At 43.3% G+C, this 18,238-nt stretch overlaps 1 protein-coding gene and 2 long non-coding RNA genes across 4 annotated transcripts; 1 reads left to right on the top strand and 2 right to left on the bottom strand.

The window, feature by feature from the left end:
• Positions 1-1,589: 1,589 nt before the first annotated feature.
• On the bottom strand, positions 1,590-3,496 carry LOC115337826. Its single transcript, XM_030006237.2, has 2 exons — positions 2,839-3,496; positions 1,590-2,252 (listed from the first exon to the last, which is right to left on the bottom strand). Exons 1-2 carry the CDS (start codon positions 3,463-3,465, stop codon positions 1,590-1,592), a joined length of 1,290 nt encoding a protein of 429 aa, XP_029862097.1. The 5' UTR covers positions 3,466-3,496.
• A 286-nt stretch (positions 3,497-3,782) lies between these two features.
• Positions 3,783-9,024, bottom strand: LOC115337835. Of its 2 annotated transcripts, none has more exons than XR_003922263.1 (2): positions 8,885-9,024; positions 3,783-5,075 (listed from the first exon to the last, which is right to left on the bottom strand). It is a non-coding gene; the product is annotated as an uncharacterized LOC115337835 (long non-coding RNA). The 2 variants fall into 2 exon arrangements; XR_003922262.1 differs by lacking the exon at positions 8,885-9,024 and adding an exon at positions 6,952-7,081.
• Positions 9,025-13,661: 4,637 nt separating this feature from the next.
• On the top strand, positions 13,662-18,153 carry LOC121233073. Its single transcript, XR_005931854.1, has 3 exons — positions 13,662-14,853; positions 15,460-15,530; positions 17,953-18,153. It is a non-coding gene; the product is annotated as an uncharacterized LOC121233073 (long non-coding RNA).
• The last annotated feature ends 85 nt before the right edge of the window (positions 18,154-18,238 follow it).

Raw genomic sequence — 18,238 nt, 5'->3', positions numbered from 1 at the left:
AGTTTTTCAAATTCTTTTTCGATCCCTTCCTGTTTTACTATTGATCTTATTACCTCGTCCGAAGACTGCGCAATCCTGTGTAGTCTCCGAGCTTGTATACTGGGGATCAGGCCCGAGAGTCTAGTGATGCCTAAACCTCCATCACGTGTACTGGAATACAGTATGGCATCGCAGGTACAAGGAGGTAGATGTAACCATTCCTTGACCGTAGTCCGAATCGTCAGGTCAAGTTCTTCTAAGTACGTTGGTTTTACATCAGCCTGGTCTGCTAAGTAAATCAGCCGCGGGATAGTATACCCCTTCAAGATGTCAACTTTCTGAAATGGTTTCAGTGGCGCTTCTCCAATCCGTTGTAGCCAATCCCTTATTTTCAATAGTAGTTCGGGTTTAGATATTCCAGTCCATGGGTCTATTCTCAGTCCCAGGTATTTTTCCGAACTACCAGGTTCAATCATATTAAGTGGGGTACCGTTAACTTGCCATGGAGGACAGTCATTGATGGTATACGAGTCCTTAGTAGGTTGTATATAAAACCCATGGCATTTCTCCCCTTGAGTCCTGAGGCCCGTTAGATCGCAAAAGGCCTCGAGGATTTTGATATTACTTTGCATTCCTTCCCATGATCCACTTAACAATACCAGATCGTCTGCAAAAGCCATAGATGTTACACGTTTTGAACCATGATGGTATCCATTACCTTCTTCCTCTAACTTACACAACAGGGGGTCAACAGATAAGTTAAATAATAGAGGTGACATTGGATCGCCTTGTTTCACACCAATTTGGATCCCAATGGGATCCGACTGTTCATTCTTCACGGCAATGCGAGTTTTGATATTTTGATACATGTTCGTAATCAGGGTGATAATGTGATGGTCCACACCCTTTTGCTTAAGCACTGCAATAAGATGATAATGACTTACTGTGTCGAAGGCTTTAGCCAGGTCAATGAAGACAACGCCCAAGGGTCGATGTTCCTTTTTTGCGTTCTTAATCAATAATTGTAATAGCTTCAGATTTTCTGCACATCCCGCCGATCTAATAAAGCCCTTTTGTCGCGGATTAATAGGGCATGCCTTTGCCAGTCTTGCCGTCAAGATCCTTGAGAATAACCTCAAGATAATCGATCCGATGGTAATTGGTCGCCAGTTGTTGATGTCCATCAGGCGCTCCGGCAGAGATGATTTCGATATTAACACAGTCCGACATTCTTTTACCATGTCCGGTACAACGCCAGTCACCAACCATAGATTGAATACTTCCATTAGCTGGACAAAATGGGGGTCTATCTTAATGATATCCCGCAGACTTAGTCTGTCTGGCCCTGGCGCGCTGTTCTTATTCATCTCTTTGATGTTTTTAGAGATTTCTTTTGCCGTAATCATGGCTTCGAATGCCGAGTTGTCCGCCTGGCCCCTGGATCTGAACGCACCCAGGCCTTTGAATGTTCCCGGTGACTCCCACCTCGACTTGAACACGTCGTGTATCTCGTCTTGTGGGATACCACACTTCAGGGATTCCACATCGTCCAGGATAATACCGGCCAGTTTTCCCCTATCCAGGTAGAACAGCCGCTGGAACCGTAGGAACTAACCCCGTTTCACAGCTCTCTTCTTCATCCACTCCTTTGGTGGTTCCGAAGGCCGAGCAATTTGGGCCACCTGATGCGATCGACCCTGGCCCGCTTTCAACTCAGAGGACTTAAAGGCAAGGCATGCAAAACAGTCTTCCGTTGCCTTCTCAGTAACTGTTGTTAGATCTTCCTTCCCTTCGATCACCTGCTCAAACATCGCATGGAGAATGGACAATTTTCCAGATGTTACCCATTCGGAAATTGTCTTTCGGTAACAGGACCTCAGTCCCCCCTCCGTCTTCGATCCAGCGCACACAAGATGTTCCCCTTCTTCAGGGTATTCCCCTTTCAATTCTAGATGTTTCTCTCGAGCTTGATCTTTTCCCTTCTTCACCGGGCTCTTGTGAAGGTCCCGTCTTTTATCACTTATCTGTTTTGTCGTCTTGGTCGGAATATGCTCCGCAATCAATTTGTTGATGTTTTTCTGCCCCTCATATTGTTTATCCAACTTTCTCAATAATTCTACCTCATCTTCGGTCCAGCACCGACGATGTGCCCCTCGCATTGTACCTGCATTAGGGCGTGCAGCGGAAATCCGCTCAAGATTTCTTGTGACTGGATGGACCAAGCGCTTATGCTGCCCCAGGCCGATTTTTGTTTCGAATGTTTTCTCACAGACCTCTGTGGTGGGTTGACCCTGGCTGGATGCCAAGTGCCCACCAAAGCTGCTCTATCACTCCCCCTTCTCAGCTGGACAGGGGGGGGAGAAAATAGGACAAAAGGCTCATGGGTCAAGATAAGGACAGTGTAATAAAGTGAAAGCAAAGGTCGCGCGCGTAAGCAAAGAAAAACAAATGATGTTATTCTCTACTTCCCATCAGCAGGCGATGTCTAGCCACTTCCTGGGAAGCAGGGCTTCAGTATGCGTAGTGGTTGCTCCGGAAGACAAAAATGCCCCCCTTCCATCTCCCTTTACTTAGCTTTTATATCTGAGCTGACGTCATATGCTATGGAATATGTTTGGTTAGTTTAGGTCAGCTGTCCTGGTTATGTCCCCTCCCAAGATCTTGCCCTGCCCCAGCCTGCCATTGAGCGGGGGGGGCAAAAATGTTGGAGAGACAGCCTTGATGCTGTGCCAGCACTGCTCAGCAGTAGCCAAAACACTGGTGTGTTATCAACACCTTTCTAGCTACTGATGCAGAGCACAGCGCTACGAGGGCTGCTATGGGGAGTATGAACTCCATCTCAGCCAGACCCAATACAATCTCACACTTCCAACCCCTCTCGGGAGAGGCTTCCACAAGCCCCTTGCACTTAGGAAAATGACAGGCAATACTATGGTGTCTCACATCAGTTCTCCCACACCGAGCACATTGGAATGAGATCTTTTTCTTCCCATGTGCTCTTTTCAGATGTTCAATTAAACCCGACAATTTACCGGCCACAATACCGCAACACGGACATGCTGTATTCTTGTCCGGGATCTTCACCACAGGAGTACCCTCCGCTGGGAGATCGTCACGAGATCGCGCGACCGGAGTCGATGGCAATGGGGAGATCCTGGCCGCAGCCCCGAGAGGTGAGGACTCCTCCTCCTCTTCGTTCTCTTCCTCCACTGGAGTTGGACAGATGTTCTTGTCCCTGAGACTTAAAGAGTTAGATACCTCATACACCTCAGGAAGTAAAGCCAGGCAGTCAAGCAAAGTGGAGGATTGCTGGCCTTCCAAACCCACCAGATCAGAATTAACAAACTCCAATCCCCTTATTTCAAATCTTATCTCCAGCAATCCCCCGTGGTCTTTGGTGGGACAAGAGACCACATTGTCACGCAAGTCCAAAGGACTTGTTTGTGTGGCCACCGATACGAAGGAAATTCGCATCGGCCGACCCATTTTGCCAGTCCAGTTAGAGGAGTAATATAAGTCAAACAACACCCCCTCAACTGTCGTATGACTGAGCCCAACTATGCCCGTAGGCGAGGCTTTGGGCAGCGACGAGAAATCGGTGCCAGGAATTTGAATCACCAAATCAAATCTATCGAATGGTTGGTGAGGCCAGACGATAGGGGGGAAGTAGCTATAATTCCCACACTGGGGCAGAGGTTAACTTGGTTACCCCGAAGGGCATCCAGCGGGACCACGAGGAGGTGTAACCTCTGCAGCTCAGCCCAGTTAGTAACTATGATCCCGTCTTAAGAGAGTCATAGTTACTCCCGCCGTTTACCCGCGCTTCATTGAATTTCTTCACTTTGACATTCAGAGCACTGGGGCAGAAATCACATCGCATCAACACCCGCCGTGGGCCTTCGCGATGCTTTTTTTTAATTAAACAGTTGGATTCCCCTGGTCCGCACCAGTTCTAAGCCGGCTGCTAGGCGCCGGCTGAGGCGGGGCACCAGCCCGGGGACCCTCCCCCGCGGAACCACGCGCCGACGCCGGCCACGGCCGCACACGTGTGTGCGTGCGCGCCGCGGGAACCCTTTAGCCCCCCCACCGCTGGTTGCGGACCGAAAGGGCCAGGGGCAGCAGTGTGTGGCAACAGCAGCAGCCGCCCCTGGGGCGCCGGGCGGGAGTGGCGGTGGGTGGAGGGGGGCGCGGGCGGCGCCCGCCGCAGCTGGGGCGATCCACAGGAAGGGCCCGGCGCGCGTCCAGAGTCGCTGCCGCACGTGCGCCTGAGCGGGCGGCGCACGGCGCCTCGTCCAGCCGCGGCACGGGCCCAGCCCTGCTTCGCGCCCCAGCCTGACCGACCCAGCCCTTAGAGCCAATCCTTATACCGAAGTTACGGATCCAGCTTGCCGACTTCCCTTACCTACATTGTTCCAGCATGCCAGAGGCTGTTCACCTTGGAGACCTGGTGCGGATATGGGTACGGCCCGGCGCGAGACTTACGCCCTCTTCCCCGGATTTTCATGGGCCAGCAAGAGCTCACTGGATGCCACCACAACTGCGACGCTTTCCAAGGCGCGGGCCCCTCTCTCGGGGTGAACCCATTCCAGGGCGCCCGGCCCTTCACAAAGAAAAGAGAACTCTCCCCGGGGCTCCCGCCGGCTTCTCCGAGATCGGTTGCGTCACCGCACTGGGCACCTCGTGGCACCCGTCTCTGCCACTCCGGATTCGGGGATCTGAACCCGACTCCCTTTCAATCGGCTGAGGGCAATGGAGGCCATCGCCCGCCCTTTCGGAACGGCACTCGCCTATCGCTTAGGACCGACTGACCCATGTTCAACTGCTGTTTGCATATAGCCCTGCTCCACTTCGGCCTTCAAAGCTCTCGTTTGAATATTTGTATAAGTTTGCCCTAAAAAACACCCAGAAGATTAACAAATTTTACAGCCTTGTTATACCTGTGATTCAGTTCTTCCTCATCTTCAGACACCCCACATGCTTTCATGACTTCAACCAGCTTCTGAGTATGAATGCAATCTATATCCTTAGGAGGAGCCAAGCTAACTGGAGAAGTCATTCCATAGTGCCTTTGAGGCTGGTTCTGCAGCTTAGGAGTACTGTGGGAGAAAATAAAATACTGAAGACTCCACAACAGAAAAAAACCTCAAACAAACCAACCACCTTACTGGAAATCACCCTTCCACTTACAGGTTTCCAAATCAGCTTCTGCTCTTTTGCCCAGCATTAACATAAATGAGGGAAAAAAGATCCTACTTATGGTTTTTAGATAACTTGACCTAACTTAGAAGTCACAACTACTATTTAAAAAAAACATTTGTGGATATAAGAGAAGATCCAAGTTGCTACCATCTTCAGAACTCTTATTTGCATTGCGCTAGACAGTTAGAACTGATGGCCAGGAAATGAAAAGGTTTGAAATCAACGAACGGTAACACTACATACAGCACAAGTTTTGGACACATGAAATGTGTTTCATATCAGTTTTGATTTAAGGATATTCCCATCAGCTTCCTGATCACATTAAACAAGACAATATAACACTGGCTTCTTTTAGTTCAATGTATTTGCTGTGCTTCTACTGATTCTGAAAGGACATTATAGTTGATTGCAGAGGAAGGACATATAACAAAGTGGTCTGTTAAACAGAGCTGTTGCAGTAAATTCAGCATTACCTTGGTTTTGTCTATGGAAGAGGATGAATGCAAACATCAACCAATCTGCAGCTAATGTTGCTAGCAGAGCCTTGTGCTCTTAACACAGTGTTCCATTTTCATAGCTCAGAGGCTTAGCTGTACATACATCTGTTTCAATCTAAATCCAAGAGATGTATGTTCAGCACGCAGAGCAGCACAAGTTAAGCTCTGTTTGTAGCAGGTGCTCAAATCTGCTTTAGCTAGCTCACTGCCCAGTTAGGCTGAGCAGGACACCAGGCACCTGGGTTTGGGGGCCCACAAAGTTACTGTCCCTGGAACTCCAAGCACAGCAAGGCACCATTTTCACCCCCAACCCTCCGCTTGCCCTGCCTCTTTAGAGTTCCTTGCAATCAGAAGCAGCACAGGACTGACATGGCAGGACAGCATTAAATTCAAAGCAGCATGAGCATTTTTATTTTTTTTTTTTACACCACAGAACCCTTGCTTTAGAAAAGGAAAAAAGGAGAAAGAAACTCCTACTTTGCATTGCCAGCTGAAACCAGGGTAGAGAAAGGAGTAGGACAAGAGGTGAGGACTGTACTTAATGGATCAAGGGTCTCTACAGAAACACTAGTAGCAAAAGGGGGAGACGTGAAAAAGGTCTCTACAACTCATCATGCCTGTCAAAGAGTCCATAGCCAAACCCTAAGGCTAAAGGGATTAATGATGCCGTTATTCAAACCAGACATTTTCCTACTTCACATGCGGACAACTTCAAATATTAGCCGGGTTAGTCGAGAGATGCTTAGAACTATTTAAGGCATCTGACCCACTTTGGCTGGAATGGGATGAGGAAATGCTCAAAGGACAGCTTCAACACTTGATTTTGAAAAGGTAAATTATTGCAGCTCCTTATTTATAATTGTTGCCTTTATCTTCCACTGAGGAAAGATGGATTTCTCTCTCTCAGCGTAGCTTTATCCAACTACAGACATGGCTTTTAGTCATCTAGTGGGTTCCCCTGCCCCCCTTCTCTATGAGCTCAGTTTTCAAACTTTTTTCTATGCGTTTTCCAAAAAGCTGGAGGGGGCAGGGGGTGGCATTAGGACTGTAGTCCTATTAACTAGTCTCCCCAGTCAGAACGGCTGTTTACTTACAAGTGTAACTAGGCCTTGACCTAATTTGCCTTGCCTGGTTTACAGGCATTGTCAACTTTCACTTCCTAAGTAAAAATAGTCATAATGAATATTTTCCTTCTTATGATACCATTTTCATAACAAATACAGAAGGAAAGCCTATGTTTAGTTGCTGTGCATTACATCTAAATTAAAACACCTACAGCAGCAACTTCCTACATGCTTTACGTATTACTTGCAGTGTACAACTTGCACTTCAGAAAGTTTGCACAACACAAGAATAGGTTTTAGACTTTGCTAGCATCCAAGATCTTTCCAGTCTACAGAAGGCCACCATCTAGCTGCCTTTCATTGCTCCATTCTTCCTACAGAGCCTATAATTAGAGACTGACACAAAGGACAATATCAATGAGATATATCTGATATTATGAAGAGCAAATTCTTTTAGGCAAGAGTAGGTATTTTTCAGTTGCTTACATGTATTACTGAAAATTTGATCTCACACCTTAAAAGTTGAGGAAAACGGCACTTGGAAAGTTTTACTGAGAGAGTAACTTTTGCCCAATAGAATTCGTTCCCCTTTTAGAATTAAAACAAAAAAAAAAATGAAAAACCAAAAAACCCTTCCTTCTCTCTCTCTCAACTGTACCAGACTGCCAGGCATATACAAAGAAGAGATCTTACGAGACAAAGTAGCATGCGTGGCATACTACCTATTCATCCATCAGCCTTCTTTTTAAATGAGGAGTCTCTGGCAGTTTAATATTTTGCCAACTCTTGCTATGATTTGTCCACCATAGCAAACAGCTCCAACATACTTCTGTTCTGAGAGATCCTAATTTTATACAAGAAGTTAAACTGATTTGTTCCAAGTTTTGTCACTTGTTGATAGCTTCACAAAGCTGCAAGCCATTTCTCCTGCATACTCTGAGAGACAACGGATAAGTTCACACTATTACAGGTCAGGGAGTTGCCTTCAGCCATCAGGGCGGTGTAAGAGCCTTCACTGTGAATGCGTCTCTCCGACTCATGAGGTCGGCTTGCCTCCAGCCGGGTAGAAATTTATCACTCCAGCCTTTTCTACCCTCACCACTTGGGAGGAGGAATGAATGGAAATCAGCTCCTGAACCCCCAAAATTGATAGCACAAACCAAACCAAACCAAACCAACCAACCAATCAAATCCAACCAAGCAAGAAAACCCCCAAACCCCGTGACCTTCATTGAAGTAACACCAGCTACACCTTCCATTCCTACCGCACAAACTCATGCTAATAAAAGCCTGCAGGCACCTGCTGGCAAGTTAAAGCACCTTGTTCCTGATGCCAGCATTCAGAGAAAGCCACTTTTTTTTCTGCCTTGAAGCTGGGTTGGTAGCCTGAGAGCAGTGCCAAGCTGCAGCCGCCAGCAGCTCGTATAGCACAGATAATAACTCATCTTCTCTCAAACTTCTTTTATCTTCTTCCACATACGCTTCCTATGCTGTTGCCTCACGATGATGTATTTGGCCTGCTCTTGTCCCTGAATTGTTATTTTCTTGCTTCCTGAATTGGAGATTTTAGACAATCTGTGGGATGGATCCTGGGTTTTGTTCTGATTTATCTTTAAGATTTTATAAACACAGTGCACCCTTACAATCTATCTCTAACACATATATACCAAAAGGAAGGACTGACCTGACACTGCAATTAACAGATAAAACAGACTCCTCTCTCGCCAACTGAGAGAAAGCAGCTTGGCTATTTGGGCTGACTAAATTGAAGACATTCAGAATGGTCATAACAGAACAGTGGTGACTTTTCCAAGAATTTGCTCAATCAGCATCAACTAAGTTGTTAGAAAAAGAATGTTGGAGGCTGACTTCTACTGGGAAATCAATTTCTACAGCCCTGTTCAGCCAGTAATCAAAAGGGTAGCTGTCCACCTGAGCCGTCACTTGGCTTTAATTCTGATATGTAATTATGGTTTCCTCCAAAAGAGCTCCTTTTTGAGAGTTCTCTTTTCAGTCAGGTACTGGAGTTTTATTTTAAATAATTTTACTGCAAGCACAGATCCCCTTTGTTAAAGCCAATTCAAATTAGGCCATTTAAAAATTAACGAACGCTTGTATTCTCCACAACTATCTGTCCATACTTACTTCATTATAAATCGGCTGTTGCAGAAGTTAAGTGCTACGGCCTCGTTTAACAGCTTACAAGTAGTAATACATTGAATTTCTGTAGAATACTTCCAGTTCCCAGCCTCGTTTGCCACCTGCTGAGCAAATTGTACTGGCTCTCGCTGGATGACCTTTTCGAGTGGAGAGAGGAAAAAGCAAAAAATCCCCTTCAGTTTATCTGAAGAGAATTTTTTAAAAGACTTTCTAAAGTTACAGTTCCTTATCAGTGGCGGGTATTGATTGTCCTTGGGGGCCCAGACGACTTGCTAATGCTGGTTGCCTTCGCACAGGAACCTGATAGCCCTTGTGAATAAACGCAGACAGTTGGAAAATAAGCTCTACTAAAATATAAGAATCACTGCATATGTTGAAATAAAGCTTACCTTCTCTTCCAAAAAACTGCTGATGGACAAAGAGGAAGATGTAGAAGGCTTAGCAGTAGTCACCAGAGCAGCAGGAGGTGTAAGAGTCATGAATGGTGGTGGAGGTGGTTGTAGTGGCTGGTGCTGCTGTTGCTGCCGAATCTGCTGACAGAGCCTTTTTGGGTAGCCAGTTCCATTTTTTAAACGGTTCACAGCCTAGAGGCAGAAAAACATTTACAAAAAGGGTAAGATGAAACTTCAGCAGATATACAAACAAAAGCCTCCACAGAGGAAAATTACTTCTGTATTCCTGTAAATGCTATCAGTCCTAAAAGAAACCAACATACGGATATATGAACACATCACATGAAACACTGATACTAATGGCTGGTAACTCAAGAGTTCCTGTATTTAAACCACTTCAGTGTCAACGCCGAATTTGAAAGCGAGGCAATCGTGTTAAGTAAGAGCGGGACCTGAATTTGCCAGATTGTCTCTAAAGAGTCGTGAGCTTCTGTGACAGCAACAAATAGTGTATTTGAAAAGTCAATTTAGCCTTATTCAATTACGCCTTGCTTAAGGAGATGTAAATTAATATTTTCTTCCCTTTCGGCTTTTTACAAATAGCCTTTTCTTACAAGCACTTTAGGTAAATGTCATCATGTTACCTGACGTAGGCACTTGTTGGCAATTAAAGCATCAGGCGAAACATCCGTCTGATGCCACGTTGGGCATGTATGTTCCTCAGATTCCAGCAATGCTGTTCTAATACCTGTGTATAATTAGAATAATCAAAAAAGTACTTAGCCAAACTAAGGAATTTTTGGGAGTTCTCATCAATTATGTAAAAGGAACTAGGCCTTAAGCCTCACTGTTTTAAGACTTTTTGCCTTATTGTTTTAAGACTATTTATATTAGACATATTACTAATGATTAGATATGGGTTTAGATATGATTAATAGAATGCAGGTGCATATAAACAATATCTAGGAGCTGCAGAATTGTTCTATGAGACTCCCTTTTCCTGGCTGGCTTAGAATCCAGTCAAGCTGAATCAACAGAGGACAGATCATACATCTTAGACCCAAGACATGGCAGTAAGTGATTAACTTTAGAACATTATAAATTAATAACATAACCTGAGTAGTTTCTTTAGAAATTCATAGGTACCTTTGAAGTGTAAGAAGATAAGTGATGATGATGACCGGAGACTTTCTGCCTGTCACCACCAATCCCAGAAGAACCGAGACATGAGAATGGAGAATGGATGAGATAAGATGATGGATGATAACGATATGAGAACAGAAAATCGACTGGAAAATTACAGAGACTTTGGATTGGGACAATGGGTGGCAAAAGGGTATAAAAGATTTGAAAACTTTTGGAGGGTTGCCATTCACTGCGGTGGTGGCCCAACTCTGAGTTGTGAATGAAGCCAACCTAGAGAAACCCACGTTCGTAAATTCTTTAACAGAATTGGCGAGCCAGATGGGACTCTAGGACACAGGAGAGAAAGAGAGCAATGGGATATTTCTCTGGACAAACCCGTTGCCAACACTCAATTGCCGGCAGAAATAATCAGGTGAGTTCACCTACGTGACTTGGGCACGGGTAGTTCCAGACAAAAATTATCCTGGGAAACTCTTGTGTTTAAACTTGCAAAAATTAGTTAAGAAAAATGGGGTTAGCACCCAGCGTTGAAAGGGGGACGCCCCTTGCTGAGGTTTTGGAAGATTGGAAAAAGATACCCTTGGCACAGACATTACAAAAAAGAAATTGATAATGTTGTGCCAAGAGGAATGGCTGTTCCTGACGAGAAATAGAGGAGGAGGGCCAATGGATGAGTGGCCTCCTAAGGGAACATTTAAACCCCATAAGCAAAAATTTTTAAGAATGATTTTGGAAGACTCCAGAAGTCAAGATATTGATTATTGGTATATTTGGTATAATTTGGCACAACAAAGGAGAAAAACTCCCTTGTTGAAAATGAGGAAAAGTTTACTTCCCTCGGCCCCTGAGGCTGAGGAAACTGAGCTTTTCTCAAAAGGTGCTGGCATGTATCCAGTGCATTTGGATTACATCCCAAACCCAAGAACAGGACCGGGTGCACCTGCTGAAGTTTCTCCAGTAACTGCAATAATGAGGCATGAGCCTTGGAAGCAAGGTGATGTAGTAGCCTGGCAATCAAAGATGCCTCGGCTGCATAATGATGCTGAAAAATGTGCTCAGTTGTTATCAGGAATTGTCACTGATTGTACCCCCAATTGGAATGATATGAGGACTCTGCTGCGAGAATTATTTCAGCCAGAGGAAAGAGAAAAGATTTTTCAAAAGGATAGAGAAATTGCTCAGAGAGGCCAGGGGTTAAACCCATGGCCTGGACAAGATCCACAGTGGAATCTTACAACCACAGAAGGCGGTAGGGCTCATCAAACTGCCATTCAACAATTAATAGAGGCAGTTTGCCAAGCTGGTGAGAGAGTAACTAATTGGAAAAAGGTTTTAGAACGTAGGCAGAAACCTGATGAACATCCAAGTGATTACTGGGGATGATTGAAAGCAACTTTGATGAAATATGGAGGCATGACCTGTGACAATTTCCAGGAGCCTTTAGCTATTAGTGTTTTTGTAGATCAGTCTGCTCCAGACATAAGTAAATATTTTAGGAAACATATCCCAGGCTGGCAGGGTGAGACATTACCTAAAATTCTAAGTATTGCTGCCTTTGTTTTTGATGGGAGAGTTGAAGAGAAACAAAAACAGGAAGAAGAGAAATTAAAACGAGAACGGAAAGAGAAGGAGAGAGAAATTCGATTGTTAGCAGCAGCAATTACTCAGAATTTTAACCCACGAATGAGAGGTCAGGGATTCACTCGGGGAAGATTTAGGGGAAGAGGGGCGCAAGGTGGAGCCCCTCCTGTTTCTCAATACGCTAACTCTTTAGAGTGTTTTTATCGTGGAAATTTAGGACATATGCAAAGAGAGTGCCCGCTGAGACCTGTTGCAACCCAAGGAGGACTCCCACCTGACAGACCACCATGACCTCATTCGCAGTAAAGAATGGTATTCTTCTTCTCTGGGAACTAAAAAAGGAACAATGGAACCTGTCAGAATCAAGGTAGATGAGTGTGGTCAGATTTCTGCAAAGGTAAACGGTATTCTTGTTACTTTCCTAGTAGATACGGGAGCGACATTGTCTGTGTTAAATTTTTAAGTCCCCCAGATGTCAAATGAAACTGTGATGATACAGGGGGTGGTAGGGGAAGAGATAAAATATTTGTCTACTCCTCTGCCAGTTGTTTTGAATGGAAAATTAGTTTGGGGAAGATTTGTAATTTCTCCAAACTCTCCCGTTTCCCTGATGGGACGAGACCTTTTGCAGGAATTTGGTACGTTTATCTCTTTGGCACCTACAGGAATCCAATTAATTATAATGGGTTCTGAAGTAATTGAATTTAAAGAACAAAAACATAGTGATTCAAAAATACCACCTGAATTAGCTAGAGTTCCCAGAGAACTTTGGAGTACATCAGGAGATGAAGTAGGATTATTGAAATCTGCTGAACCAGTTGTGATAAAAACAAAAGGAGGGACTCCTCTTTCAATTCGACAATATCCAATTATAAATGAAGCCATTCCCAGCATTGAAAAGCAAATTGTGCATTTTTTGGAAAAGGGGATTTTGAGAGAGTGTCGTAGCCCGTATAATACCCCAGTTTTGCCAGTAAGCAAACATATGATGGATAAGGATGGAGATCCTGAATATAGATTTGTTCAAGATTTACGAGCAGTAAATGAGCATGTAATTGCCCCACACCCTGTGGTACCAGACCCTAGTTTGATTTTAACCCAGATTCCAGTATAGGCACAGTATTTTACAGTGCTTGATCTTACTGGAGCTTTCTTTAGTGTTCCGATTGCTGAAGAAAGCCAACCAACTTTTGCTTTTACTTGGCAAGGGAAGCAACTTACTTGGACTAGGTTACCACAAGACTTTACTAGTTCACCAACGATTTTTTCCCAGATTTTGAAAAATGATTTACAAGATTTAGTTTTGCCAAGAAAATCTGTCCTGGTGCAATATGTTGATGATTTGTTATTGGCAATTAAAACTGAGAATGATTGTATTCGAGATACTGAATATCTGTGTATTCAACTTGTTAAAAAAGGACACCGTGCATCTCCATCTAAATTGCAGTTTTGCAAACAGCAAGTAAAATATTTAAGACTTATATTAAAGCCCGGAGTACGAGAAGTGGACCCTGAAAGAGTCCAAGCAATTCAAGAAATACCGAGGCCAGTGACGAAGAAACAGTTGAGAGGATTCTTGGGACAGGTAGGATTTTGCTGTCCTTGGATACCGGGATTTAGTGAAATAGCTAAACCTTTGCATGAAGCAACCCGAAATGAGGAAATAGAACCAATCGCTTGGGGTACTGAGAGGGAGAAAGCCTTTTGTACTTTAAAGGCTGCACTCTTATCTGCCCCGGCGTTAGGGCTTCCTGATTATTCAAAACCTTTTAGATTATATTGTGATGAAGCAAAAGGGGTTGCAAAGGGAGTGTTAGTACAAGCTTTAGGAACGCATGAGAGACCTGTTGCTTATTTTTCTTCTACATTAGATCCAGTGACTAAAGGAACTCCTTTTTGTATTAGAGCAATAGCAGCTGCAGCTGAAATGGTTGAGAAAACCAGAACAATTGTTTTAGGTCATCCACTAACTGTTTGTGTACCTCACGAGGTAGAAATTTTGTTAAAGCAATACGCGGAGAAAACTTTGTCTCCGCAATGAGCACATAGATATGAAATAATTCTTTTATTGGCTGATAATTTGAAATTGGAAAGGTGCAATACTCTAAACCCTGCAACTTTAATGCCTTTACCTTCTGATGGAGAAAAAGATAACCATAATTTTGCTAATCTCGTAAAAGAAACCAGCAAGCCGCGAGATGACCTGAGAGATCAACCTTTAGATAACCCCGACTTGAACCTCTTCACGGACGGCTCATCTTACTATGAAGAAGGCTGAAGATGTACTGGTTTCGCCGTCACCACAGAAACACAGGTACTACTGGCGGGATCTTTGCCTGCACTTTTGGGTGCACAAGGGGCGGAAATAGTTGCTCTTACTGAAGCTGCAAAGTATGCAAATGGAATCGGAGTTAACATTTATACAGACTCTAAATATGCCTTTGGTGTATGCCATGCTACGGGGACTTTATGGAAGGAAAGGGGTTTTCTGACTTCGGCGGGAAACACTGTTGCTCACGGACAACAGATCAAAGACCTTTTAGAAGCAATCCAATTGCCCTCTGAGATATCTGTAATTTATATAAAGGCACACACACAGAGACAAGACATGATCGCAAAAGGAAATTCTCTAGCTGACCAAGCCACTAGAGCAGCAGCACGACAGGTCATGTCCGTTATGTCTCTGTCACAAGATGGAACAACATTGGAGCTCCCTGATACGAATAAGCTGTATGAAGACCTCCCGGAGGAAGAAGAACAGCAATGGACTTGGTTGGGAGCCCAGCGACGAGAAGGGCAGTGGATTCTGAACAACAAACCTCTCCTTCCAAAAAGGTGTTTATTGCCGATAACGTGGTGGCATCATGAGAGGACCCATGGGGGACCAGAGAGCCTAGCCCTCCGAATTCAGAGACTTTGGGCAGCCCCGGGAATTTATGCAGCAGCAAAAAGAATTTGTGAAGGATGTAAGCTTTGCAGACAATATGCTTCAGTGCGAATTAAACCTCCCGCTGGGAAAAGACCACCAGCCACCTTTCCTTTTCAAAAACTCCAAATTGATTATGCAGATATGCCAAAAACAATGGGGTACTCTTACATGTTAATGATTGTTGATCAGTTATCAGGATGGGTGGAGGCTTTCCCGACCAGGAAAAATGATTCAAAGGCAGTGGTAAAAGTCTTGTTGAAAGAGATCATTCCAAGGTATGGGGTGCCTGCAGTGATTGATACAGATCGAGGGAGTCATTTTACAGCTGCTATTCTGATACAGATTTATAATTCTTTAGGAATTTTCAATAGATTTCATACTCCACATCACCCAGAATCATCTGGACAGGTAGAACGAATGAATAGAACATTAAAAGAAAAGTTAGTGAAAGTATGTAAACAAACTGGTTTAAAATGGCCTGAGGCTCTAAATTTGGTTTTGTGGGATATTAGGAATACTCTGAGGCAACCAATTGGAGTTTCTCCAGCTGAAATTCTTTTTGGGAGAATACTTGCTGTTCCAGGTACGTATGTGCCAGCAAAAACTAGCCTTCTGGATGGAGATGAACAGGTAACACAATACCTTTTGTATTTACAAAATTCTTTTTTTTCAAATGCGTAACCATGCTTATTGGTATCAGGGAATAAGCCCTGAAATTCAAGTTCATGATATGCAACCATATATAAAGAATTTCAAAAGAAAGAACAGATTTGAACCAAAATGGGAAGGACCCTATACTGTTTTACTAACTTCTTTTTATGCCATTAAGGTATCAGGGAAAGAAAATCGGATTCATCATTCACATGCGCGCAAAGAATCTGAAGCGTAATGGACAATTGTAAAGTATTCTTCTTTTTGGTACTTGTTTGCATTTTACCCTGGAGCGACACGTTGTGGACAAAATTTGCATTGCGCTATCGAGATGCCCATACCAATAGAACTGTTATTATATATAGTGATTGTTCTTCTCAACTTTCGGGCCAAATTACAGGCTTACAGGGAAAGCCTGGACAGGTCATTCTTTCGGGTAGTTATCCGAAGACCGCACAGAGAGGCCCTATTTATCCGCTGTTCAATTCTCTCAAATTCTGTGCCAATGTTAGAAGTAGATTTGATGATTCATGGGATACTTGGTCCGACAACTATGGCTTTCTTAAACGGCGGTGGGGATATGGCATTCCAAGAACTTATCCTGTATATCATATTCACCTTCAGGAACCAACATGGGGAATTGGGACATGGTGCTTTGACCATCAAATGCGGAAAATTTATGATAATGGAGACTAGTGCTGTCATCGATTCTATTTATCGAGCAATCGTTTTACTTTTAAATTCAGGACTGTAATAATCAAATGGAAACTGATTTTGGGGGGAATTTCTGGCACCATCACATGGGTTATTCCCATTCATATCATAACATGTCATCTCTGAATGTGTCAAAACAGTTGGTGCGGAAACCTAGGGATGTTCACCAAGTAGAAAATGCCTGGACCAATAATATGCACGTGTCACTGATGAAATCTTTTACTAATAATTTAAATTTAAGTGAATGTTGGATTTGTGTTGCTCTACCAAAAACAGTGAATCAAGGATTTCACTTAGTAGGAATTCCAATCCCTAGAAGTGCAAATTGGAAAAAGTATTGGTATAACACTACCTTCTCTGAATCTTATGAAGAACAAATTTGGGAAATTAAAGTATCAAATTCAGGAGACTATTCACAAGTCCATTGTGTACAGAGATGTAATCCACCAAGTGTTGATAATCAACGCTTATGCAAAAATCATTCATTTGTGGGAAATTGGACTCAATGCCAAAACATGACATCTGTTACCTCAGGATTGCATTTAAGTTGGCGAGCACCTGAGGACTTGGGTATTTTTTGGTTATGTGGAAACAAAGCTTACAAAGCTCTGCCTCCAATTCGGGGAGGAATTTGTACCCTAGGAGTTATGTCTACAGATTTAGAAATTCATCCAAAAACTGTCTCAAGTGCAACATGGCATAGAACCTTTTTAACTTGAATTCAAAGAACACTAAATCCCTTGATTGAAAGGTCAACAGGATTTCATTCCTTTGTTAGATGGCTGATTCCGGCTCTAGGAGTAAGTGAATTAGAGAAAGCAGTCTTAAATGTCTCTGGGGAAATTGAAAAATTAGCAAATTCAACTGCACACGGGCTTTCTACTCTCCAGAAAAAAGTAACCGAACTTTCAAAAATCACTATCCAAAATGGAATTGCCTTAGACATGATTCTGGCTTCACAAGGTGGAGTTTGTACTGTCTTAAATACCAGCTGCTGTATGTATACTGATCAATCAGGAGAATTAATGACAGATGTCCAAAAAAATTTGGGAGGTTAGTGCCATGATGCAACAAATTCAAAGAGATGATACATCTTGGAGATTTTCTGACACCTTTTCTTGGTTAACATCTTGGTTTCCAAATTTGGCCACTTGGGTGAAAAAGTTATTTGTAATAGTACTTGTTGTTATAATTGCAGTAGTATGTGTGATTGTGTTGCTTCAATGTTGTATAAGTTGTAGTTCTAGGATAATACGGAAGATAGAAAAGGAAATGTGGAGTTATCACTAGGATCGCAGGAGTGCGATGAAAAACAAAAGGAGGGAATTGTAAAAGGAACTAGGCCTTAAGCTTCATTGTTTTAAGACTTTTTGCCTTATTGTTTTAAGACTATTCATATTAGACATATAACTAATGATTAGATATGGGTTTAGATATGATTAATAGAATGCAGGTGCATATAAACAATATCTAGGAGCTGCAGAATTGTTCCATGAGACTCCCTTTTCCTGGCTGGCTTAGAATCCAGTCAAGCTGAATCAACAGAGGACAGATCATACATCTTAGACCCAAGACATGGCAGTAAGTGATTAACTTTAGAACATGATAAATTAATAACATAACCTGAGTAGTTTCTTTAGAAATTCATAGGTACCTTTGAAGTGTAAGAAGATAAGTGATGATGACAACCGGAGACTTTCTGCCTGTGACCACCAATCCCAGAAGAACCGAGACATGAGAATGGAGAATGGATGAGATAAGATGATGGATGATAACAATATGAGAACAGAAAATCGACTGGAAAATTACAGAGACTTTGGATTGGGACAATGGGTGGCAAAAGGGTATAAACGATTTGAAAACTTTTGGAGGGTTGCCATTCACTGCGGTGGTGGCCCAACTCTGAGTTGTGAATAAAGCCAACCT

This window comes from Aquila chrysaetos (genome assembly GCF_900496995.4).
Source record: "Aquila chrysaetos chrysaetos chromosome W unlocalized genomic scaffold, bAquChr1.4 W_unloc_7, whole genome shotgun sequence".
Classification (NCBI taxonomy): Eukaryota; Metazoa; Chordata; class Aves; order Accipitriformes; family Accipitridae; genus Aquila; species Aquila chrysaetos.
This window is presented reverse-complemented; position numbering and strand designations above follow the sequence as displayed.